We start from the raw sequence: 27,668 nt of genomic DNA on the forward strand, positions 1-27,668 counted from the left end.
ATTGAATTCAGAAATCTGCATGGACTATCGAATGGAACGCTTTAATAATGTACAAGGATAGTATGCTCTCGTTCTGTGGAATAATAAAACAAAAATAATGAAAAAATAAATTTATGTTATCGGGAGTGTTATTCTCACAACATTTAAGCTGATGTAACCTCCGACCTTCTATGGGTGTATCTTATTGAACTCAGAAATCTTTCTGTCAAACTCGATATACATAATATCGAACAAAATCCCTTATTTAATCTAATGGGGTAGCATGCTCTCGTTCTGTCAGCCATGACCAGTTAGAAGTCTTAAGTAATTCGCAATTGTATTCTGAGTATTGTCTGAACTGAGGATTGAAACTTCAATCTCCAGAAGAGTGTCATTTAGAACTAAACTAGGCTACCCGTGACCCGTTGAGTCAGTATGTTATATTAGCTATGGAATTCATGTATGAGCGTGACACTTGTGACGTAAAGAAAATAGGTTTTTTTTTTGACATAACAGATACATTTCTGTGAAAGTATATTAAAATGAAAAAAGAATATAGATAGATTTCTATGAGTCGTTCTGTTTATTATAATTGATTATTTTTGAAAAAAAAAAATATACAGTTACTGAATTATAAGTAGTTGGCCATACTTATAGGTAAATGTGCACTGAACAGATACCATAATACTTATTATAGTTAAATTCAAATTTTGATATATCTGCTCTTTTTTTTTTTTACATCGTTCATTTCTGTATTACGTTTAAGTTATTTTAAAACCCACTCTTCCCATGTTAAATAATAATTTCGAAATAATAACGTTAATATTTCAGTGCGCAGGTCATGCGCACATGCACAACCGGATGTCGTAAACCGGAAAGTGAGTTACATACAGCGTTACAAGGTCATTTGAGTTTTATAATTATATAGTTTTTATCTAGTACTTGTAAACAATTCCAGTATGAATTTTAGGATAAAGTACAAATTAAAATTCAGTTTTCTAAATAACTTTTCTTCACAGTAAAACATATTCTAGGGAGGGGTGGGGCTTACATCATTAACCCCTCCCTATGTAACTGATTTTTTTTTTTTTTTTTTACATTATTAACCCCTCCTCTGCATCCCATGTAATTGATTTTTTTTTTTGTTTTATTTTTACATGTAATTATAATTGTGTTCATTTCTGTAAAAAAATAATTATGTACTTTTTTTTTTCTTTTTTTCTAGGGATCATCAAGTTTTAGTGAAATCCTCCTCAGAGTTGATCCTAAGGGATATTTCTTGTACTGGAAAATTGAAGGAAAGGTTAGTATTGCACAACCGTTTTGAAATATATTAAAACAAAGGAACTATAAAAATTTATATAAAAAAAAAATTTTACATAAAAAGAACAATTAAAATAAATAAATGAATGCTCATTTGAATAAAGTTAGTATAATACTGATTTATTTTTAATTGATGGGTATATGAATTTCTACATTTACCTACCGTTTTATAGCTCATACAAAGAAAAATATTTATGAAATTTCATGACAAAAATATGCTATTGAGTAATTTGCATGAAAAAGTAAGTAACTACAATGAATTTCTATCTTCATTAAAATATATATGTGTGTGTGTGCGTGTGTGTATATATATATATAAACATATGAGCAAACAGTTAATAAAATATGTTAAAAAACACTTTGAAATGAGCTAAAAACATATTTAATCTGAAAAGGAAACACTAGATAAGTGGATAGTCCTTAATACGCGGAGTTTCGAAGAAATACTCTCCTTCTCATCAGAGAGTAGGAATTAGCAAACTGCGGGATCGGATTTTGCATGCAGAAGTATTTGATGAAACAACAAGTAAGTCAAAGATCTTACTTGAAAACAAAATAAGTTAAGCAGAGGGAATATGGTAAAGAATAAGGTGATTACACATGAATGGATAGTCTGGTGGAAGATAAATAATCCAGTGACGGTAAAATCCAAATGTAAAACTTCAAGAAAGTTAAAAGAATTTCCATTTGTACAAGTAAAATCCAAGGAAATCCCGTAATTGGAAGAAGATGGTCCATAATAATCCAAAGGCAGAAATCCATGGAATAATTCACAAGCATGTGTACAAGGAAAAAAAATAATATTGATAAAAGAAAAATAAGATGTGCTTTTCACTCTACTTCTGAGACATTTTATATATAAACATATATATATATATATATATATATATATATATATATATATATAATTATTCCAGAGGTGAAGCAACCATAACCACAAGACTCATACAAGAATGCGCAATACCAAAATAGGGAAAGATATACTTTTTATTTAAGCATTAATATGTCGCTTCACATTCATGAGCATGTTTCAGTTACAAGTAAATAGAGACCTTACTTATACAAAAATAAAGTCTGTAACATTACGGGCTAAACTTTTGTATAAGTAAGATCACCTGAAAAGGTCTCTATTTACTTGTAACTGGCTAACTGAAACATGCACATGAATGTGTAGTGACATATGAATGCCTATGTAGAACAAATAATATATATATATATATATATATATATATATATATATATATATATATATATATATATATAAATGAAATATAGTTTGCTTGAAGCATTGTGTGTGATAGGTATATAGACGAATGTAGTCATGTTGAGGGAGAAAGATGAAAACAAGTGACAATTTGCAAATCAATATATATATATATTCAATTGTGCTGTGTCGCTTTGTCTTACTTGAAAAGGTCTACTGTGTGTGACAATGTTCCATGATATATTTCGGGGAATCCCCTTTGTCAAATGGTGGAGGTTACAGATCTATTCAAGGCATGCCAGTTTCATCTGAAAACATATTTAGCATTTAAGTGCTACCGAATTTTCTGCATTTCATTTCTCGAGTCCTCAAAAAAAATGTATGACATGGGTGTCATTTTTGTTTTTGTTTTTTACATAGACATCACCACTTATCAAGGTCCAGAGACCACTCGAGGATAAAGGTTAAGAGTGTACAGTAGTCAATTGGAGAATATAGTAATTGATAGTAATAGAAATTTGGTAAATTTGTTAACTTAAGTGGAACGGCTCATCAAGAACTTGTTTACGTTGGACTTGAAGACAATCAGATTGTAGTCAGCTGGAAAGCAGGAGAACGGAAGGCAGTTCCACAGGCGTGCAGTTCTAAGAAAGAAGCTTTTTTCATGGAATCTACGTTTAGGTTTAGGCACAGATAAAGAGTGAAGGGCTTATTGATAGTGCTTTCAGCTAGATGAGTGTTTCTTGTGAAAGTTTGGCGAGGGGGGACCATAGATTGAAGCTCAGTCGAGCACTTACCATGAAAATAACGATAAAGCAGAGATAAACTCGCAACATCTCTTCTGTGAGATAGAGGTAGCAGAGAAGAGAAAAGGACATCTCCTACGAGGCTACAAAGTCTATTTTGAACTCTATCAAGGCAGGATAAGCCCTTTCTAGCAGCTCCTGCCCAAATATGGCAACAGTACTCCATCTTTGGACGTACCTGGCTCTTATATAAATAGAGAATTGCATCAGCAGTGAGATATCTACTGGATCGATAGAAGGATCCCACCATTTTTCCAGCGGCCTTGGCAACAGATTTAATGTACATGTTCCATTTCAGATCAAGAGTAAAGGTCAAACATTTAGCGCTTTAGCTTTGCTTATTACCATTAGACGAATAAGAATTTTAACATACAAACATAAATTTGCGCTTGCGTACAAGAGCACCTTAAATCGATTTAAGTCTGCTACATTCCATTGTTTTTCAATTTTGACTCCTTAGCAGGTATTTTTTAGGAAAAAAAAGTTCACAAAAAATTATTTGACCCACCTCGCATTGCTTTGCAACTTTGCACCTCAGAGGAGATGCACTTTGAAAAAAAATGGAGGCAGACAGACATAGTTAGTCAGTTTCAAATCCAAACACAGGGAACCTATATTTGGTCACCTATGTTAGAATCTGTTTATATATAAACAGGTTACATAGTCCGACATAGGCTACCAGATATTGGTCCCTTTGTTTGAATTTGAAACCAACGGATGTTGTTCTAACTTTCGGTAAGACATGCACTCAAGTATATATATATATATATATATATATATATATATATATGTGTGTGTGTGTTTATATATATATATATATATATATATATATATATATATATATATATATTATGAAATTTAAGACCAGATGAAAGAAATATAGGTACATATGAATTTATCTGTCGCTTAAATAAGAAAAATATGAATAGAAAAAGGGATAATAAACGCTCTTTATACCTAAGCATTACGAAGCTTAATGCTTTTCATCAGAGTTGGACAAGGGAGCTAGGTTACAGATATAAGGAAATTCGACATCTAGCTTAGGATATATTACATTTATATGTACCTATATTTATTTTATCTTGTTTTAAATTTCACTTTGTTATACTCCACCACCACATGGCAGTACATCAAGTTCTCTCTGATCTTTAGCATGTGGTGCAATGGGGAAAGAGGTGGCTGGTTACTTTTAATGCATCAAAAACCAAGCTTCTATCTTTACATCATCAACACTCTGATCCCCATCTTGCATCAATTGAAATAAATGGCTCTCGTCTTGGAGAGGCTTCATCTTTTGACAAACTTCTGGACTTGACCTTTACTCCTGATCTGAGATGGAACACGTACATCAAATCCGTTGCCAAGGTCGCTGGAAAAATAGTGGGATTCTTCTATCGATCCAGTAGAGATCTCACTGCTTATGCAATTCTCTACCTATATAAGAGCCAGGTAGTTGAAGAGAGAGAATTCGCCATGAATGGCGATGGGTGATATTTGAGTTCTTATGAGAATATGTTAATTCTGAATATTCGGTTTCTGTTGATAGAAGGGATAGTTTAAGGTTAAGGAATTAGTAGGGAGAGGAAGGGGGTAATATAGTAATACAGAGGTGGGGTGTGAAGACAGTAGGGGTGAGAGGGGAGAAATAGAGACTGGACTAGCACAGTTGTTATAGCTACTGATGAAACCCGATGGCGAGGATCAAATGTTTCAGTTATTGGTAAGATGTAACTAAATTGGGTCAACTGGTCAAAATTTGAAAAGGTCTGGAACCTTTTTAGTTTTTGTACCTTAATTTTTCTTGCCTGATGATATCTGATATGATTGAAACGGTCTGCATATCGTAGCAAGATATGACTATTTACAAAAAAAAATTTTTTTTAATATATAACTTGCTCTCTTACAATTGAGCACTATCAACGACCCTTGTTGAAATTCAATTATTTTCAATTTTTGGATACCTTCCCACTGAAAAACTATATATATATATATATATATATATATATATATATATATATATATATATATATATATATATATATATATATAAATTTTACAGAAGGTCAGGTCCTGAATATGACCTAAAACTATTTCCGATGGTGAGGCCCCACCTTGCGGGCCTTGGGGAGTGTGGAGCCACCCTTTAATTGCCATTGCTCCCAGGTCCACTCTGACCCGGAGTGGTAGTACCTGTTAGGGTCCCAACTATGGGTTAAATAGAATCCGACTTAAAAAAACAAATATACTTCATTAAAAATCGTTTCTCGAAATAACTAGATTCAGCATTAAATAACCTGAAAAAGGTTGATATGCTGTAAAATAAAAACAACCAACCAACCAACAGAAGGTAAAAAAAAAAGCAGTGTTAATGGTTATTTTAAATCCTAACTTGCTCTCTTACAATTGAGCAAATTGAGCACTATCAACGACCCTTGTTGAAATTCAATTATTTTCAATTTTTGGATACCTTCCCACCGAAAAACTATATATATATATATATGTATATAAATTTTACAGAAGGTCAAAAAAAGCAGTGTTAATGGTTATCTTAAATCCTAGTTCATGGAATGACCTAGTTAAATCTTTCTAAGTCTAGGATATTACCGTTGCAATCGCGTGAAATGCATAAGCCGTCATCCCCATAAAAGCCGAAGAATTGATCTGAGAATTTATTATTCAGAGTCTCTAGCAAGAATAGGCCGACTAAATCGCCAGCACACTCACTATCATAAGCCTTCATTGCTACATCAAAAGGGTCTTCGGGACTTGATTTTTTTTTTTTTTTTTTTTTTTTTTTTCACCCAGGTTCATCCTTTGAAGAATAGAAGTATTTGTCTAGCATACATAATAGTCTCTTATTCTAGGTCAATAATATTTTTTGTGCTTTGATGCAAATTGCAAATTTGAAATTCAAAGTGTGTCCGTTGTAATGGGGGCGTATTGAAGTGAATAAAATGTTATAGAAATAAAATTATAATTTGTGAGTTGTTTCTTAGAATGACGGTTATAATCTATTTATGTATATAAGTATAGGAGTGTGAAACATTCGTCTTCAACATTCAATCCCGGGCAAAGAAGGTCTCCCTGCTAGTATATATAATATATATATATATATATATATATATATATATATATATATATATATATATATATATAGTAGTAGTAGTAGTTCAACATTCAATCCCGGGCAAAGAAGGTCTCCCTGCTAGTATATATATATAAATATATATATATATATATATATATATATATATATATATATATATATATATATATATATATATATCGTAGTAGTACAGAATTCGCACATAAGCCTGAGGAGTCCTAGAGTAGTGGATGAAACGCCGAATATTCAGTGTAGCTTAATCGCCATATATATTTTATAAATTACTAACTAGCTCTACCTACGTATTGAGCACTTTTGAAGTAAATACTTAAAGTTTACGCATAAATCTATACTTTCGTATATTAATTTTATGTGAGTAAATTAAGTAGTTATATATATATATATATATATATATGTGTGTGGAAATATTCTTTATCCACTTATATTTCCTTTTTGTATATACCAATCCTTATTTAAGAAGCTCAATGTAATTACAGAGCATATAATGAATGAATGACAAAAGTCGATATTCCAAATTTCATGATGTTGACCATCTTATAATTTATTCCTTTAATCCAGTTGACTTATACAATTCTTGACGGTATCTGTTTCGTAGCACAAACTCAATCCCTTAATTATTATATCAATAAGTGAATCTATTTTACCCTTAACTCATCAGAAGAAATAGCAACAATCAATCAACCAAAAGGAAATAAAATGCATTTAAACATGATTAAAAAATCCGAAAAATTGGGAGAGAAGCTGCAAATACCTTATAGTTTGCTTATATTACGCCATTTTGAATTATATATATATATGAGTAAATGATAGTTTGCTTGAAGCGTTGTTGGTAAAAAAAAATATGTGAAAGATTATAAAAGCCAACATTAATGCAGAATCGGGAATCGGAAAAAATCGGAGCTTTTTGAGGTATCGGAATCAGAAAAATTGGAGCCTATTTCCCAATGCCAAAACCGATTCCTTAAATTATCTTTTTTATTTGATTTTGGTTTAAGAAACATCTTCCACTGCTTGTAGCAATAATAAAATAATAAATATTTATTGATTTAAACTTCCAGTAAGACTATAATCTCTAGATTACCCCCTCACAAATGTGTTTTTACGTTTGAAAAAAATATAGGCAAATTTAAGATGTATTTTTACGGTAATCTGGACAAAATAACAATTTTATAGTTAAACGTTTAGAGATTTGTAAAGAATCGGAATTGGGAATTTAGTAGTGGTGTCTGCGCGTGAAATTTTTGTGTCATCTGTATTGGAATCGGGAAATATATTGGAATCGTCCCATCACCATATATATATATATATATATATATTAATTTATAAAATATATATGGCGATTAAGCTACACTGAATATTCTGCGTTTCATCCAACTATAGGATTCGTCAGGCTTATGCGCGAATTCTGTCGTTGCTTCTTGTTTTTATATATGTTGAGGATTTCTAGTCGGCCAATCAGCTTTCTAGTATCCGCCATATATATTTTATAAATTACTAACTAGCTCTACCTACGTATTGAGCACTTTTGAAGTAAATACTTAAAGTTTACGCATAAATCTATACTCTCGTATAGTAAATTTATGTGAATAAATGAAATAGTTATATATATATATATATATATATATATATATATATATATATATATATATATATATATATATATATATATATATAAAACATAAAAATATAACACGGAAATTACATAATTGTCGATGCGATAATTTATTTCAACCTTATGGTATTTTCAAGCATCTAAACTAGACAATTACATTTTTGATACTGAAATAAAGAAACTTTATTAATAAAAAGATTAAAATAAAATGGTGAGGCACACCCGGACTTGAACGGAGTGATCATTTGGTCTGTAGTCGAATGCTCTATCACTGAGCTATATATCCTGATGACAATAGTTCTGTTTTTTTTTTTGTTTTTTTTAAGAAGGAATGATTTACTTGGAATTGAATCTCCCTTGATTTGCTGAGAATTATATCCCTTGGCCGGTGAAACGTAAAATATTTCCCTGCAAAAAATATTTTCTCATCTATAAGGAAAAAAAAGTCATTTTTAGGATCGAATTTTTTCGATTTTTGATACTTATCGGATGAATTTCTGTACAAAACATATTTAAGAACACTGCCATCTTTGTACGACAGCGACGTCTCTCTCCCGGTTCAAAAGGTTGAGATCCAGCAACAAGAAAGAGCAAGACAGCTAGCAACAAGTTAAACGCATATATATATATATGAATATATAGTCTTTGAAGTTTTTAACATTTGAAACCATACAAAAACTTACTTTTTATCATTCATTAAAAAAAATCTAGTCAGTAAGTCATCTAATCACCTGCAATCACTGCATCAACTCTTCTCCTACATATTGTAAATTACAGTTTTTACAGGACAACAGGTAGACCAAATTTTGGGACCTACATATATATATATATATATGTATATACGCATACACATATATATATATACGCATATATATATATGTATATACGCATACACATATATATATGTATATACGCATACACATATATATATATGTATATACGCATACGCATATATAATATGTATATACGCATATATAATATGTATATACGCATATATTTATATGTATATACGCATATATATATGTATATACGCATATATATATATATATGTATATACGCATATATATATATGTATATACGCATATATATATGTATATACGCATATATATATATGTCTATACGCATATAAATATATATGTCTATACGCATATAAATATATATATGTATATACGCATATAAATATATGTATATACGCATATATATATGTATATACGCATATATATATGTATATACGCATATATATATGTATATACGCATTTATATATATGTATATACGCATTTATATATATGTATATACGCATATATATATACGCATATATATATTATACGCATTATATATATGTATATACGCATATATATATGTATATACGCATATATATATAGGTATATACGCATATATATATGTATAGACGCATATATATGTATAGACGCATATATATGTATATACGCATATATATATATGTATATACGCATATATATATGCATATACGCATATATATATGTATATACGCATATATATACATATATATGTATATACGCATATATATATATATGTATATACGCATATATATGTATATACGTATATATATGTATATACGTATATATATGTATATACGCATATATATATGTATATACGCATATATATATGTATATACGTATATATATGTATATACGTATATATATGTATATACGCATATATATATATATATATATGTGTATATACGCATATATATGTGTATATACGCATATATATATGTGTATATGCGCATATATATATGTGTATATACGCATATATATATATGTATATACGCATATATATATATGTATATACGCATATATATATATGTATATACGCATATATATATGTATATACGCATATATATATGTATATACGCATATACGCATATATATATGTATATACGCATATATATATGTATATACGCATATATATATGTATATACGCATATATATAGATATGGATATACGCATATATATATATATATATATGGATATACGCATATATATATGGATATACGCATATATATATGGATATACGCATATATATATGTATATACGCATATATATATATATGTATATACGCATATATATATATGTATATACGCATATATATATATGTATATACGCATATATATATATGTATATACGCATATATATATATGTATATACGCATATATATATATGTATATACGCATATATATATATATATGTATATACGCATATATATATAAATACACGCATATATATAAGCATATATATATTAATACACGCATATATTTATATATATATATATACATATAAATACACACACACATATATAAATATATATATAAATACACACACACATATATAATTACACACATCTGCACACACACACACATCTATATATATATATATATATTATATATATACACACACACACACATCTATCTATCTATCTATCTATATATATATATATATATATATATATATATATATATATATATATATATATATATATATATATTGATAATTTTTACATATTCGATACATACTACTTTACATTTATTTGTTTCGTAATCTTTTAGTTTCTATTTAGCATTTGAATTATAACGAATGAAAATGACAGAAATTGCGTCATAACTTCTTAAATATCTATATGATATGATATATACGACATCAAGAATGATTTAGAGTTATATATATATATATATATATATATATATATATGTATATATTATATATATATATATATATATATAAACTATTAAACATTCTTAATGTCGTAAATATCTTATCATATACTAAGAAAGTTTTAGTTAAAATCTAATACATTCTTAATGTCATATATATATATATATATATATATATATATATATATATATATATATATATATATATATATAAATTTAAAACACTCTTAATGTCATATATACTAGCAAAAGTACCCGTCGTTGACTGGGTTCAAAAACAGCTTACAGAAAATGGACTCTGATTTATGAAAGTATGATAGGTTATTAAAAAGGAAGGGTTGTAAATTTGGGTTGAATTTAGGGGTATCAAAACCAAAGAAAAATATGATGAAAGACCCCACAGTTTTATTATTGCAACCCCTATTAAAGTTAAAACATACTTATCAAAGTATTATTATGTACATTTATATCAAAAACACTTGTAAACTTTTTTTTTTAATTTTTAAATTTTTTATTTCCATACTTTGTGGACCAGGCGCGAACGCAGACCCCACAATTTTAATGAACCACCGTTCTGCCAGATACAAACATAACCATTCTTGTGTCTGGACACATCTTCTATCATCATATGTAATCCGTATTTTAAAATAGTCAACCATATATATATATATATATATATATATATATATATATATATATATAATGATGATTGCAACGTCTTGTCAGACGAGTGCCACTCCCTCAGGTACTAAAAGTTCATGAGCCGAAAATGACTTTAATTCTGGCAGCAAAATTCACACGCACAAGCAGACATGACACTGAAGACGGTCACTGTTATACATATATATATATACAAGCACGCATACATACATATATACACATACATACACATACACACATACATATAACCAACATATATGCATACATACATACACATTACATATACGCATGCATACACATACTTATACATACATAAACATACACAAGACGGTCATTGGCATACATACATATATATATATATATATATATATATATATATATATATATATATATAAACGCAAATATACATATATACACATACACACATGCATATCTGTAAACATATGCACAAATATACATATATATATATATATATACACAATGAATAATACACATACATACCTATACACACATGCATACATACAGGTATACATACACACACATATACAAATACATACACACATATACATACATATACACATACGTACACATATACACATATATATATATACATACACTTACCTACATGTACATACACGTACATAAATATGCACTCATACACATATACATACATGCACATACATACATACATACACACATGCATAAATACACATACACACGCATATATACACATGCACACACATGCATATATATGCATACATACATACACACACAAACATATATACACATGCATATATACATACATATACACCTAGATATACACACATATACATACACCTGTACATAACGATACACACACCTATACATACATATATACATAGATACATATAATGATGGCAGATCAATTATTACATGCTTCCAGCATTTCAGACCTACATGCGTCACAACTTTTCCATCGCAATAGGACCATTTTTTTATAGACAAATGGCTGAGGGAGTATCTATACCTGATGGTGTTACAGAGTTTTAGCTTTGTACGACAGCTAAATCTCTCTCTCGGTTCAAAATGTTGACATCTGGCAACAAGCAAGAGCAAGATAGTCAGCAACAAGTCAAACTGCAGACCAACTTCATGCGAGTACTGGTCTCCCACTTTATGTTTTTAACTCAGAGATTTGCGTCTCCTAGAGGGGTTGCCTTCACCACGGCATACGGGAGCCCCCTCCACCCCACATACACATGGAAATAAACACATGGGTACATACAGATGTATGCCAACATACGTATGCATGTGCACACACATACAAGCATAATCACGTAGAGGCATACATATACGCATATACACACATATACACACATATACATGCAAAATACACATATATATACATATATAAATATATATATATATATATAAAAATTTATATATATATAAATATATATATACATATATATACATATGTATATATATACATATACATATATATACATATATATATATACATATATATACATATATATATATACATATATATATATATACATATATATACATGCATACATATACATATATATGCATATATATACATATATATGCATATATATATACATATATATACACATATATATACATACATATATATACATATACATATATATATAAATATATACATATATATATAAACATATACATACATATATATGCATATATATACATATATATATATAAACATATATATATACATATATATATATATATATATTTATTTAAATTTTTTTTTTTACTATAATAATTAAATACCTACAGACACAGTGCTTTATCCTTTCGGGAATCTTCAGTGCAGGGTGTCACGATTAACACCAGTCAAACGATTCGAACCTAGCAACACGAGACATCTCTGGCTTGATTAGCAAAGACCGTATCAATTCGGCTACCATTAACCATGTGAAATAGCGTTGAATTAAAACATTTTTAATTTTAAATGTTCTTTACATCAGTCAGATAGTGATCTAATCGTTATACGATGATCTATTCATAAGAGCTAAATTGACCGACTTTAATTCAACTGAAAGTGCTCAATGATAAGAAACGAATTTCTTAAAGGGGCTGTCATAATTATTTTTTTACTATAATAATTAAATACCTACAGACACTAGTGTTTTATCCTTTCGGGAATCTTCAGTGCATGGTGTCAGGGTTAACACCAGTCAAACGATTCGAACTCAGCAACACGAGACATCTCTGGCTCGATTAGCAAAGACCGTATCCATTCGGCTACCATTAACCGTGTGAAATAACGTTGAAGTTAAACATTTTTTATTTAAATTATATATATATATGGGTGTGTATATGTGTGGGTGTATAGATATGTATGTATGTTTGTATATGCGTATGTACATATGTATGGACATATTTGAATTACAAATGCAATTATATCTAAAACACAAAGGAAATTGCTGTAAAAATTTCCAATTGAATTATCTCCATTTGACTAGGCCGAGTAACTAGTTATGTTCGTAGAAACCTGTCTCTTTAGATGCGGAATAATTTCTACTTGAGTCCTTAAAAACTTGATTAAAGTATATTGATTTATTTGATATACAATTATACTTGCAAATAAATATCTTCTTTTTTTTTTTTCATTTTCCAGGAAGACACTGAACTTTTAGATTTGGCGTATCTCCGAGACATCCGAACTGGAAAATATGCAAAACCTCCAAAGGTAAGTTTGTTTTCAGTAATAGGCAACTAACTTTCATTTACCTGCAATGTGAGTTTTATCTTTGCTTTTTAGTGATGCCGAAACACGTGTAAGACAGTAAAAAAATATAGGCATTCACTTAAATATTCAATAAAAAAAAATACAAAATAGAAAATAAATAAGCTAAAATTATTAGTGAAACCTGATTTTTCCTTTATTCTTTCGAATCTAACTTAAAAGTATATATGCTCTGAAGCTAGTAAGATAGCTTCATTGAATTCGTTATTTGTGACAATTTAGACTATAATATTATTTTTAAAAAATATGTACATAAAAAATATACAGGATAATTGTAAAGTGACTCACAATTATTAAGTGCTTGTAATTTATCATTGAAATCAAACTTTTACAGAAACACGAATATAATGAGAACGTGTACAGCCGGAGGTTTTACTTAGAATTTAATATGGGTGTCAGTATTCGATACTAGCTTTTAAAGATACTTGGGAACCGCATCAAATGATTTCGCAAGAATTTTTTTTACCAACAACTCAACACTTATCAAGTCCAAAAACATTTGAAGATTAGGATTAACTAGATGGATAGATGAATGATGATAACGATTATAAAGGGACTTAAAATATCCGCATACCACCAACTCGAAACAAGTCAAAACGTCAAAAATATCACTTATGGAATGTGAGGATTAAAGGAATAAACAGGCAACCTCACAACTCCCGCTCCATCTACTCCCCCCATTTATTTCTTATAAGAATTATATTTCAGTAATAAATTCCAAGTTACTTTCACATATATATATATATATATATATATATATATATATATATATATATATATATATATATATATATATATATAAAAAAATAAAGCAAAGATATAAACGATGCTTTAAACGTTATGTGAATAAAAAGGAAAAACCTAAAAGAGTAAAAACAAAAATAAAATCAACGTTTCGTCCCTACTTCAGGGGACATCATCAGGATTTCTAGGCGAAGATGTACAGGAAGACGGTCATATATCACATGCGAAAGAGGAGAAGTTCAGTTCTCTTTCTGTTCTGGAGAGAAAAAATTTCATGATGAAAAGAGAATTTATAACTAGTGTGTGTGGAGGGTGGTCGAGTTATATACATATATGCATTTTTTTATTATCAACCAGGATCTAAATTAATGTTTTGTTCATTAATTATTATATTACCTATACAAAGAAAAGGATTTTATAATGTAGTCACAATCATAGGTAATATAATAATAAATGAACAAAACATTAATTTAGATCCTGGTTGATAAAAAAAAAATGCATATATGTATATAACCCGACCCCCCTCCACACACACTAGTTATAAATTCTCTTTTCATCATGAAATTTTTTCTCTCCAGAACAGAAAGAGAACTTCTCCTCTTTCGCATGTGATATATGACCGTCTTCCTGTACATCTTCGCCTAGAAATCCTGATGATGTCCCCTGAAATAGGGACGAAACGTTGATTTTATTTTTGTTTTTACTCTTTTAGGTTTTTCCTTTTTATTCACACACACACACACACACACACACACACACACACACATATATATATATATATATATATATATATATATATATATATATATATATATATATATATATGATTAGTTTTTTTGGAAAAAGAATTCCAGCAGAGTGCTCAATTAAAAGGAAAATCCAAATTTTAAGAGCGTACTTATATTTATATATATACAAATGCAAGTCACTTTTTAATATATTTTATGTGGCAGATAAACTAAACAAACTAATCGCATTTTAAATTCTAATGAATTTTATTGGAATATTTTCTATTTATATTCAAAAACCTTAATTTTTACTTAGCAGGGAATCATGTAACGTCTGACCTCAAACCGTCATTCAAGATGGCAGTGGTTGGCCGCATGAAGCTGCGCATCACTTTATTTAATAAATCATATATTTCTTTTTGTTTTTCTTTTTAGGAAAGAAAGATCAAAGATGCCGGTACTAATTTTGGTTCTTCAAACATCCCTTTGCAAGACAAATGCGTGACCATCTGTCACGGTGACGACTACATCGAGTTGGAATGGATCCATTTCATTGCAGAAAATTCCACGGTGGCAGCGGTAAGTGTTCCATAAGAATGACAAACCTGTCCAGGTAGCTGGATAGTCTCACTATACATCTTCAAAACGAAATACCAAAGTCTTATGCACAACATGAAAAGAAACTGAAATCTTAGGAAAATCTCCATCGTTCCAGTAATTATAGGAGTAACTGGACTTATGGAAAAGAATTTATAAAAAGCATACCAAGCAAATATACCCGGTGAATTAAGTGCAAGAGAGATAGAAATAACTGCACTTGAAGGGATGGTTAGAATCTCAAAAAGATATCTCAGTTGGAATATGTGAGATAACGAGTGAATGTCTGGTATTTGGTTGGATGATTCCTCTTGGTTTGGTTTGGTTGTTTTATGGCATATCAACCCTTTTTGAATTATTTAATACGGAATTCAGTTATTTTGGAAAAGATTTTTATTCTTTAAGCTCTTTGTATCTTTAATCGTTAGTTTGTAGTATTTGGTTTGGTTTGGTTTGGTTTGGTTGTTTTACAGTAGATTTTATTGCTTTTGTTTCCTGCCCTACAGAACATGAATGAGTTTTGCAATGGGAGAGGGAAAAGGGTTACAGTATTAATGTTTGGTATATTTTAAGTTAGGAAACCAGTCAGGAAGTTGGGGGGGGTAGAAAGAGAAAGGGGAAATAGGAGGAAAGAAAAAGGGAGAAAAGGTGGGTTGTTTTTGGTTTTGCAGAACATAATTAAGTTTTGCAATGTTAGGTGCATTTCATCTCAGGAAGCCAGTATCTTCAGACAGCCTTATCTGATAGCAGCAGTAGTAGAAAAGGTATTAATTTTATGTAATGGATGGCTTTGTTTTTCCGATTTTAAGACATTTTAACATCGTTCGTTTGCCTTACGTTAGTTATTTTTTTTTTTTTTGTTATTTTTTAAGTTTTAATATTTTTTTTTAATATTTAAACAGGGGGATTACTTCGCTTATTCTTTTATTTTGAAAAGGGTTACAACATTAATGTTTGGTACATTTTAAGTTAGGAAATCAGTCAGGGAGTGGGGGATGTAGAAAGAGAAAGAGGGAATGGGGAGAAGGTAAGGGGAAGGTAGTTTTGCAGAACATAATTAAGTTTTGCAAAAGGAAGTAGAAAAACAAAAAGCATCAATGTTAGTTGGATTTCGTCTCAGGAAGCCAATATCTTCAGACAGCCTGATCTGATACCAGCAAGAATAAAACGATAAGAAATAAAAAAAAAGATGAGGATGAGCTGCAGAGAGCTTCATGCTATGCGATCTTACTTCATCAGTTCCTCAAAGCCAACTTAGTTCGTCCTCTTCCCAATCTATCGGGGTCTTACAAATCTAGAAATGAAATAGAACTATTAAACCTTTTATATATAAAAATGTAAACACATGTATAGGTAAAATACTTATTAATATAATCGCGACTATATTATCATTCAAATATTTTAGTGTTATTTAAATCAATAATTCGCCATAACTTTTGAAATACTGTATATATAGTAGAGTGCAAAGACGCAAACACATCTCTTTGTATGCCTCATTTGCATAACTATTTTTGTAAACAATTTATAAATTAATGTTTTATGTTATTCATTTGTAATTTTATTGTGCTATTTTACCCTTTATATATGCAATTATTTTGTCGATATTAACTATCTTGATGGTACCACAAAAGCAGATCACAGATCCATACCGACAAAGCCTTTTCTTTTCTCTATTCACAGTTCTTTCCAAGGCAATTTAAGTCAGCTTCTCTACCACCCACCTACTGGGGACTTCCAAATCCTGAACTATCTTGATAGCACCATTTCAAAGGAACCTTTTCTTTTCTCTGTCAATGATATCAATATCCATGGGGTCCAAGCTCTTCCTGCAGATTTTGCGATCGTACATCTGCCATCTGTGTACATTTTGACATCCATTGCATTGCAATCGCTGCATATCTGCTTTGGTTAAAGTCTTAAGTCTTTGGTTAAAGCCTTTATTGTCCAATGTCTACTGTACACTCTTTAACCCTTATCCTTGCGTGGCCTCTTGGCCTTGATAAGTGGTGATGCCTATGTAAAAAGAAAAAGTCTGTTTTACTTGCATGAAGTATTATACTGCAAACATAGAAGCATGGCTACAAGTCTTGCACGTGAGGTGTGTAGTAGCTGCGGTTCACGGAACTTCTTCCAGGGAGTTTTGATTTGTGTTTTGGTGGCCAGTTCACAGCCACCAGAAACTGAGTGCATGTCTTCAAGATAGCAAAAGCATTGTACTGCAAACATAGGAACATGGCCACAAGTCTTGTCAGCTTATTTAAAAAATTTTAATCCGTCTTAGACTTGGCAACTCCCGTCTCTTGCAAATTATGCCATCGTTTTCGATCTAAAGTCAGATCCTTAGCATTCTCACAGTTTTTTCCCCGTTGCAATCAAATCTTTCTCAGTTGTTTGTTTCCAGTTCATTTTTGGTTTCCTCTCCTCCTTGTTCTATCAACGATTCATTGGAGCACTTGCTTGGCAATTCTCTCTGGGGCCAATCTTAGGATATGTCAGAGCTAACCTAGTCGTCATTTGCAGTTTATTGATAATACTATATGTTGGTTAGTACGATCTCTGGATTCTGAGTTGCTAATTCGATCATTCCATTAGACTCCTAGAATCTTTCGAAGGCACTTGGAATCAAACGCATCTAATTTCTTCTCTTGGTTTTGAGATGCCAAGTTTCACTTCCATATAGGAGTGTGGACCAGAAGTTGCTCTTAAAAAAATCTTAATTTCGATCTGAGGATGAATTTTTTGTTTGTCCAGATCTTGCAGAGCTGGTTAAATGCCGCTGAAGCCTTAACTATCCTGCAACTCATAAGAGAAGACAAAAGAAAATAAATCCACGGCACACAACGTTGGGGGTGGCGCATTGTTGAGCAGGGTAAGATGTGGTATCACAATATGAGTCCATTTTGATATCCAGGTTTAACATGCTCTAGTCCAGCACCTTACAGATGCTAAACTTCTGACCGACCATCAATATGGATTTAGACAAGCCCGTTCCACGGCAGACATCCTCACTGTAATCTCTGAACGCATATACCATTCACTGGACAAAGCGGGAGAGGGCAGAGCGGTAGCTCTAGATATATCTAAGGCTTTTGACAGGGTATGGCATGAGGGTCTCCTCAGGAAGATTAGATCTTACGGTATCACTGGTAGAATACTTAACATAATTAAATCCTTCTTAGATAAGAGAAAAATCCAGGTTGTCCTCGACGGTCGTACGTCTAAACAATATAATATAAATGCCGGAGTGCCCCAGGGATCTATCCTTGGTCCTCTGCTGTTCCTGATATTCATAAATGACCTCCCCGATAAAATTGCCTCTGAGATGGGTATATATGCTGATGACACCACACTCTATAGCAGGCACGACAGGAAAACAAATGAACATATATCTAAAGTAATGGCAGAAACACTGGAGGATGACCTCAAATCAGTAGTGGAATGGGGACAAAAATGGATGGTAACGTTCAATGCCACCAAGACAAAACTGGTTTCATTCAATAATTACAGGAAACCTTCTCTACCACCTATAGCAATGGCCAACAACTCTTTAGCTGAGAGTACGTCTTTCAAGCTCCTTGGCCTAACGTTCACAGGAAACATGAGCTGGAACAATTACATCGAGGGCATTGCCAGGGCCGCTGCGAGGAAGGTGGGCTCTCTCTACCGTGCTAGAAAACTTCTAACACCCGAAAGTATCCTGTACCTCTATAAGGCCACTCTTCGCCCATGTATGGAGTATTGCTGTCATATTTGGGCCGGTGCTTCGGCTACTAGTCTCTCTCTCCTTGACAGGGTTCAAAAGAGAGTCGCAAATCTGATAGGCCCTAAACTGGCATCAAAACTTCAGCCTCTGTCCCATCGTCGAAACGTTGCATCCCTCTGCCTGTTCTACAAGTATTATAATGGTGAATGCTCTGAAGAACTGCAAGCACTTGTGCCCCCACGACGTGAACACCCTCGACAGACCCGACAAGCTGCAAAATCCCACCCCCACACTGTAGAGATCCCTAGATGTAAAAGATCGTTCTACTCCAGTAGTTTCTTCCCCAGAACTGCTAGACTTTGGAATTCCATTCCAGGTCACTGCTTCCCCAACTGTACTGACATGCATAAGTTCAAGTGCAACGTGAACCAACATCTCGCTGCCCTAATCCCTACATAGTGCCCCAGTAGATGTTTTCCCTGATAGTAGCCCCCTACACCAAAGTGGCAATGTGCCTTGTTTGGGGTGAAAATATAATAAAAAAAAAAAAAAAAAAAAAAAAACATACCTTGTTGGATAGCTGGAGTCTCTCTCTATATATATGTGTGTGTGTGTTTGTGTGTGTTTGTCTTGTATATTTACGTGTCTGTATTTCTTACATGTGTAAATATATATACATGGCTTGTGTATTGTCTAGTGGTTAAATAACAGTGGCGTTGATATGTAATGCATGCATAAAGAATATAGAAATATTCATTGTGTTCTGCATATAGTGAGTGCAGCCGCTTCTTCACAAATACACAGTTAACAAACGTGACACACAAACTTTTATAGACGACCTTTCTTACAATCAAACGGATAACAGTATGCCTACTTGTCTTAGACCAAAAGGGTTACATACATTCTTATTTGTCTAAACCCCGAAAGACCGTCATAACGAGTTATATTTTACACGGTCTTTATTCATCTTATGGATTCCCTTGTTGGAGGTTGGCATGCTGAGTCTCTTTCTACATTTTCACTGATTCTTACCTTTGCTGCTTCCAACAGAGTCGTCCACACGTCCACTCGCTAACGTGTTTCTCAATAACTCATCAGCTTGATCTCTGCTAACTAACTATATCGTCAGCAAAACCCAAACCACGTGTCCAAGGACAAAAACAAGTGACCTCTCACGTAAGCCAAAATATGTTTACTTCTAACCAAATTCCACAACTGCTCCAAAAATTCCTAAATCGACTTTGTTTATTTTATTTCTGAGTTAAATTCCTGACTAAACATTCCAAGCTGTAAATTCACAATTTTCAAAATCTTATTGTTTTATTTTTCTACTAACAATAATCGACCAGGTTACTCGACGTTGTCCCGGCATGCTTATATAATACTACAACCTCCTACTGATTTACTGAACTGAACTTGGAGAAGGTCCAATTGATCATAACATGTTATGTGTTGACAGAAATGTTTTCTTTTAGTCAAATTTGTCAATTGCTTTTTTTTTCTTACTTTCTTTACAGAAATGGTCGGAAGAAGTGTTCAGCTATGCCTACAATTTGTTGTCTTTAAACAAAAACCAATTGGGCGAATGGGAAAAACTTTATTTCCGACTGACAACGGTTGAGTTGGAAAGAAACAAGATTCCTGTCAAAGCGTGAGTTTTTATAATTTGAGCTTCATTATTTCAGTATTGATAAATAGTTATTTAATACAGATATACAGGGTGTTTCAAAAGTCTTGGGAACATAATGAGATATACGCATTTGTAATGTTCCCAAGACTTTTGAAACACCCTGTATATTATATTATATTTTAAAAATAATAAATAATATATATACCGCTCTCCATGTGGGGGTACCAAATTGGTTAAAGGGAAAATTATTCCCAACTCGCATTTAGGTAAAAATGCACTTTCGTAAATAATTGAATTCATTCAATACATATCGCTAAAACCAAAACAAACAACATCTATCTATCTATCTCTCTCTCTCTCTCTCTCTCTCTCTCTCTCTATATATATATATATATATATATATATATATATATATATATATATATATATAACTACTTAATTTACTCACATAAAATTAATATACGAAAGTATAGATTTATGCGTAAACTTTAAGTATGTACTTCAAAAGTGCTCAATACGTAGGTAGAGCTAGTTAGTAATTTATAAAATATATATGGCGATTAAGCTACACTGAATATTCCACGTTAAGCCTGAAGAGTCCTAGAGTGGATGAAACGCGGAATATTCAGTGTAGCTTAATCGCCATATATATTTTATAAATTACTATATATATATATATATATATATATATATATATATATATATATATATATATATATAAGCAAAATTATATAAACCTAAAAAAAAAAAAAACTACCGAACAAATCAATGTTTCGACGAAGTTACTGATTTCGTCAAGGGTTCAACAAGGACCTTACTTATCATCACTGAACCCCTGACGAGACGAGTGCCTTCAAAAATGTTGTATTCCAAAAATCACATAATTTGATCAAGTAGTTTTTTTTTTTTTAATAAGAAAATCAAATTTTATGAGTAAGCGAAGTAGGGCCGGAAGACGACTTTTTTTTTTTTAGAATATGTTAAAATTCAAAGGCCAAACAACTCAATTCGACTACTGAGATTTACGGACCGTACTATTTTATCATTATTTTATTATTAATCATTAAAAAATCATAAAATTTTATTTTTTTAAATTAAAAAAAAAAAATCTACTAGATCAATTTACACGATTTTTGGAATATCATATTTTCGTCCTGTGACGAGTACGTACATCATAAAGCTTTTTCTATATTTTTTTTTTATTAAGTGTAATTCTAAACAAGCACCTTAACTTATTTAAACTCCACTCTCGCCACTCGTTCGATAACCACGGCGTATGCCCTATTTTATTCTGTTTTTCTCTTCCTTTTAGCTTTTCCGTTTCTCTCTTTCTTGCCGACTCGCATAATGAGTTGTCTCCTCGGCGTCATGGTAACAGAAATTGATTCCAAGGTCGATGCCCCCCCCCCCCTCCTCATTGCATGGCAGCTAGGAGTCTTTTCTCCATCAATCTCTTTCTGTTGTGACTTCATTTTTATTTCACATCTCAAATTTCGTTTTGGCTCGAAACAACTTAGTTTTAGGGATAGGAGCGAGGTGTATATCTGTTCTAATACTGGACTTCATCTTTTCTGTCATTGATCATTAAAGGAGAAATCCTTCTAGACTGAAGAAAATTTTTTTTAATAAATATGTAAGTCTACAAGAAGGTTGTAGTGATTTAGAATACCGAGATATTAATGTGACGTTCGAACAAAAACAGACAAACGAACGAAGTTGATTTTATAAATCTTCGTATATCTATTTATTTTTCAAAATCGATCGCATATATGCATCAATAAATATGGACTCACTGTTTACTATAACTAGGATATCAAATGTATTTAATACTAGCAGGCCGCCCGCCCAGCGTTGCCCGGTCGTAAATTATGCATAAAAATTATATTTTAATTAATGTCGATTTCTTATTTATTACAAACAGAAACACCGTATGTATTAAACGTAACGTTAAATTCCTTTAAACAATGAAGTAAAAATAATGAAAAGAAATTGAGACATGTGCATGTGAGTATTATGTTTAAACAGTTCATTTATTGTAAGTAAAAAAAAAAATACTCCGAGATCGAAACCAAAACCTAAAGACAGTGAATCAAGTACGATAACCATTAGGCTAGATCGACACGACTTTGCAAGGTGTATTTAAATCTTCTTATTCTTAACATAAAAATCCTGTCATTTGTTAAACAGTTGACAAACAGATGACAGCCACATATCAATTTTTCAACTTTGACGCCTTAGCAACCCCTTTTTCTGATGAAAACCATTATAAAGTTTTCCACATGTCTGAATAGCCCATATATGAAATTTCAAGCCTGTAGATTTAAAATTCGTTGAATACATAGGTTAAGAAGTGTCTTCACACACACACACACACATTCTCACTTTCATAAATATATAGTTTTTGAGCATAAAATCTTTTTCGAAAGAGAACAAAAGAATGCTGTAGGGAAAGGGGAGGGCGTAAAAACGAAACCGGAAGAATTTTTTATTTTTATTCCAATTTGAAGTGCCCCGTTTTAAGGAGATGGATTTTCCCTGCATTAAAAAACGACTTTTTATCTTACTTTGCTCTGGGTTTCCAATTTCTTTTGTTGATCATTTATATTTTTTTACGAAAACATTAGTATTACATACATCAACGGTTATATAGTATTAATGTCTTCCCTAGTTTATGTCGTTTGCCGCTCTCGTCACGTGGTTTGCTCGTTGTCATTTTCTGGCCATGTCTCCGTTTCTGTGTGTTTTTGTCTCTGCTTTTTCTTTCCCTTCCTTTCTTCCGTTGTGACGTCACTTTGCACAGTGGGCTTGGTCATTTGCATATGTTAGCTGTCTCCATTGGTAATAATTTGGGGAAGTAAGAAGTCTATTATATACAGAGCAGTCATGCATGTGTCCAGTTAAACATCAAAATCTATGCAAGAACCATCCGTAAAGATTATATATACTTTTTCACGATTGTTCAAACAGAATATAGATTTTTGTATTGTTTTGATTGTTTGGACATTTATTCTCATCTTGGGTGTTATTGGCACAATGTTTTGGTCGATGAAACCTACGACCTTCGTCAGGTGTAAATCCATGTTTTTTTTTCAACTAAGGAAAAGGGGTTAGCTGCGTATTGCATGAAATCGGACCGTGGGTTTCAGGGTGTGTCCGGAAATTATTAAAAAAAAAAAAGGTTAATTTTTAGGGGTCACTTTTTAAGACTTTCTTATGATTCAATTTTTAACTGAATCCTTACGCTAATTGTCAATGTTAGTGAAAAACTGTTTTACGAAACCGTGGATAGACAACTTACGTGTGTTTTTGTTTTAAAAAAAAAATTAAATTAAAAATAACAGTGCAAGGGAGTCGACTCTGAGAAAAAAGGTTTTTATTGTGGGGGGATATAGAATATACATTTGTTTTATTTTCTTTTGTTTTGTTTATTCTTTACATATATGGTATAATCAATTTGAGTATTAGAAAAAAAACCCTCTACACCATAGTTTCATACCTTAAAAAAATTAGCCTTTATCAAAAATTTTTAAAATGAACATATCACTCATATATCAGCTAGAGCAGGATTTCCCAAAATTCAGGACACCATGGAGCCCCTGAGCAGGGCAAAGGTTTTTCACGAAGCACTAACGAGATAATTGCTAAAATAAATACGAAAAACATTAATTTCAAATTTTAAAGCTAACTAATGATAATATTTAAAACCATTTTTTGTTTTTGATCAATCAAAAATTATTGCATTTTTTGTTATTTTTTTTTTATTTCTCATGAACCATCCTGAAACTCTTTGCACCTGTAATCATGCATCATATTTCTTTCCAGTAAAAAAAAGATCAATAATTATATGTCTGCGGCGATTTAATTTTTCCATATAAAGTATTTGGATTTTCCTTAAGAAGTCCACTTTGTGAAACCCTGAGCTAGAGCAGGGAGTAAAAGCCTCCTAAACCCATAGGTAATCGGCATAAAATGACCCAAACAAATATCATTTCTCTTCATGCAACGAATGTCCTCAACCTTCACTTCCCTACATCATCACCTTACATACACATAGACTCTTCCCCCTCTAAATCTAAGAAAACTCAATCAAAGATATAAGTTAAAAGTTTAAAAAAATATAATACACTGGCCCACTTGTGACTCTTTCTGTTGCCTCCCCGTACCCCATGCCTGTATTTAGAAACGGTCTCTATAGATATTCAACTACTAAATTCCCTTCACACTTAAGTTATAACTTGGCGTATATCTCAACGTCCCATTAAAAGACACGCCACCTACTATGTCCTTAGTTTAGAAAACGTGTAATGTAATTTTGTATGTTTAAAATATTCGACATTAGCTTAACAAAGATTCCTGAATTTAACATAGTACGTCTGTAATTTGTTATAGAACATATATTGTCTCTATCTGTGATTTATTTATTTTTTAATAATAATTACATTTTGTCTTTTTTTTTTTTTTTTTTTAGAATTCAGAAATGTCTTTCAAAAGACAAAGATGACAGAGCACGAGTCGGGAAAGCCATTGAAAAAGTTGGATGGCCTTCTGGAAAGGTACCAGCATCTTTTATTGCTTTTTATTGTTATGAAATGTGTATTGATATATTTTTTAATAAATTTCTAAGATAATGTGATAGTCTATTAGTGTCAGCAAAGCCATGGAACTTAAAGTGGAAAATTTTAAATGCAACTTTTAATTTTATTTCATAGACTTTTAGAATTACATTTTCATATTGTCAAAATTTAGATTCCCTTCAAATAAAATTTAACAAATAAAAAAGCTTTAATGTTACGAAATAAATTAATTAAATAACTTATTTCTTTCTTATGCATCTTGCAGTATCCGTGTTAGAAACATTGGAAGAAAAATTGAACAATAGCCAATGAAAACGCTTGAAATATAATTTTCAAGTTTTCGTTTATTATTGGCCTGTTCAAGTATAGATATGTTATCAACTAAAATCTTCCTAAATTGGGACAAGGTGCAGGAATGTTGATTAGTCATGTCAAATATAGCATTGTCTTTTGATTGATGCATGGTTAATATCTTCGACAAAGTGATGGTGGTCAAACCTATGTACATGTTTTCATCTTTATCGTTGAAGACACAGTCCTCCAAAGTGCTTTGGAATTCATAAACTAAGTTAGTCCTATCAAGCAACTAAGTCCAGGGGGAGGGGTTATCAGTTATAATCAGGTTAAAGGTTTTTAATGTATCATAGTAAATGACTAATTTTATTTTTTATTAGGGTGTATTGGTTGCGCATTTTTATTAATAATATTTTATAATACTTTTTGCATCAACTCTATAATTAAAATGCATTTGTTTTGGATAGAACAGTTTTATATATTTTCGTGTGTGAATTAGAATATTTCGATTAATATTTTTAAATTTTCTAATTTGCTCATCAATAACATGGCTGGGATATCCATTATTCATTAACGTTTGTTTAACATTGTGGAATCCATGTTATAACATAGTTAGGGAAGAGGAGATGAAGTTGGTAAGTTTTTGCTAATAGCCATTTTGTACCGAAAATGACATTCATAGTAGAGGGATTTTTATTGTTTCGTTTTTATAAGTCGATGTAGTAAATTTGCTGTTAGTGTAATCTATTAACACCTCTATACAACAATATATATATATATATATATATGCCCTTAATGCATTTGTGAGTAATTTCACACACACACATATATATATACAGGGTGTTCCAAAAGTCTTGGGCACATTCCAAGTCCGCATATCTGCTTAATTGTGAATGGTAGTAAGATGAAAGCGGTGCTATTTTAAAGCTAAATGCATTAAGTTTTTTGTAAGGCTATACCAAAATATACCAGATATACAAGATGTGTTTTTTTAGTTCTAGAGATATTCAATGTCAAAATGTGTCCAAGACTTTTGGAACACCCTGTATAATGGTGATATTTTTTTTATTTATGATAAAACTTTTCTCTTTTTAGAACGATGCGATCGACATCAACAGTTTTGATTTTGATACGTTCTTCAAATTATACCTGGCTCTTCTTGACCGATCTGAAATTGAGGGAATTTTTAAAGAATTGTAAGTAAAAAATGATTCAGGATTT

At 31.2% G+C, this 27,668-nt stretch overlaps 1 protein-coding gene across 1 annotated transcript in view; it reads left to right on the forward strand.

Moving 5' to 3' along the window:
• Positions 1–27,668, forward strand: part of LOC145256508 (1-phosphatidylinositol 4,5-bisphosphate phosphodiesterase beta-1-like) — a 146,414-nt gene that overhangs the window by 26,803 nt on the left and 91,943 nt on the right. Inside the window, exons 2-7 of the mRNA XM_080115479.1 lie at positions 1,205–1,282; positions 14,049–14,120; positions 16,085–16,228; positions 21,467–21,600; positions 26,048–26,132; positions 27,543–27,643. Coding sequence (XP_079971605.1) covers positions 1,205–1,282; positions 14,049–14,120; positions 16,085–16,228; positions 21,467–21,600; positions 26,048–26,132; positions 27,543–27,643 — 614 coding nt within the window. The remainder of the gene's footprint in view (positions 1–1,204; positions 1,283–14,048; positions 14,121–16,084; positions 16,229–21,466; positions 21,601–26,047; positions 26,133–27,542; positions 27,644–27,668) is intronic.

The sequence above is a fragment of the Euprymna scolopes genome, chromosome 32 (genome assembly GCF_053919585.1).
Source record: "Euprymna scolopes isolate OS-2025 chromosome 32, ASM5391958v1, whole genome shotgun sequence".
Taxonomy (NCBI): Eukaryota; Metazoa; Mollusca; class Cephalopoda; order Sepiida; family Sepiolidae; genus Euprymna; species Euprymna scolopes.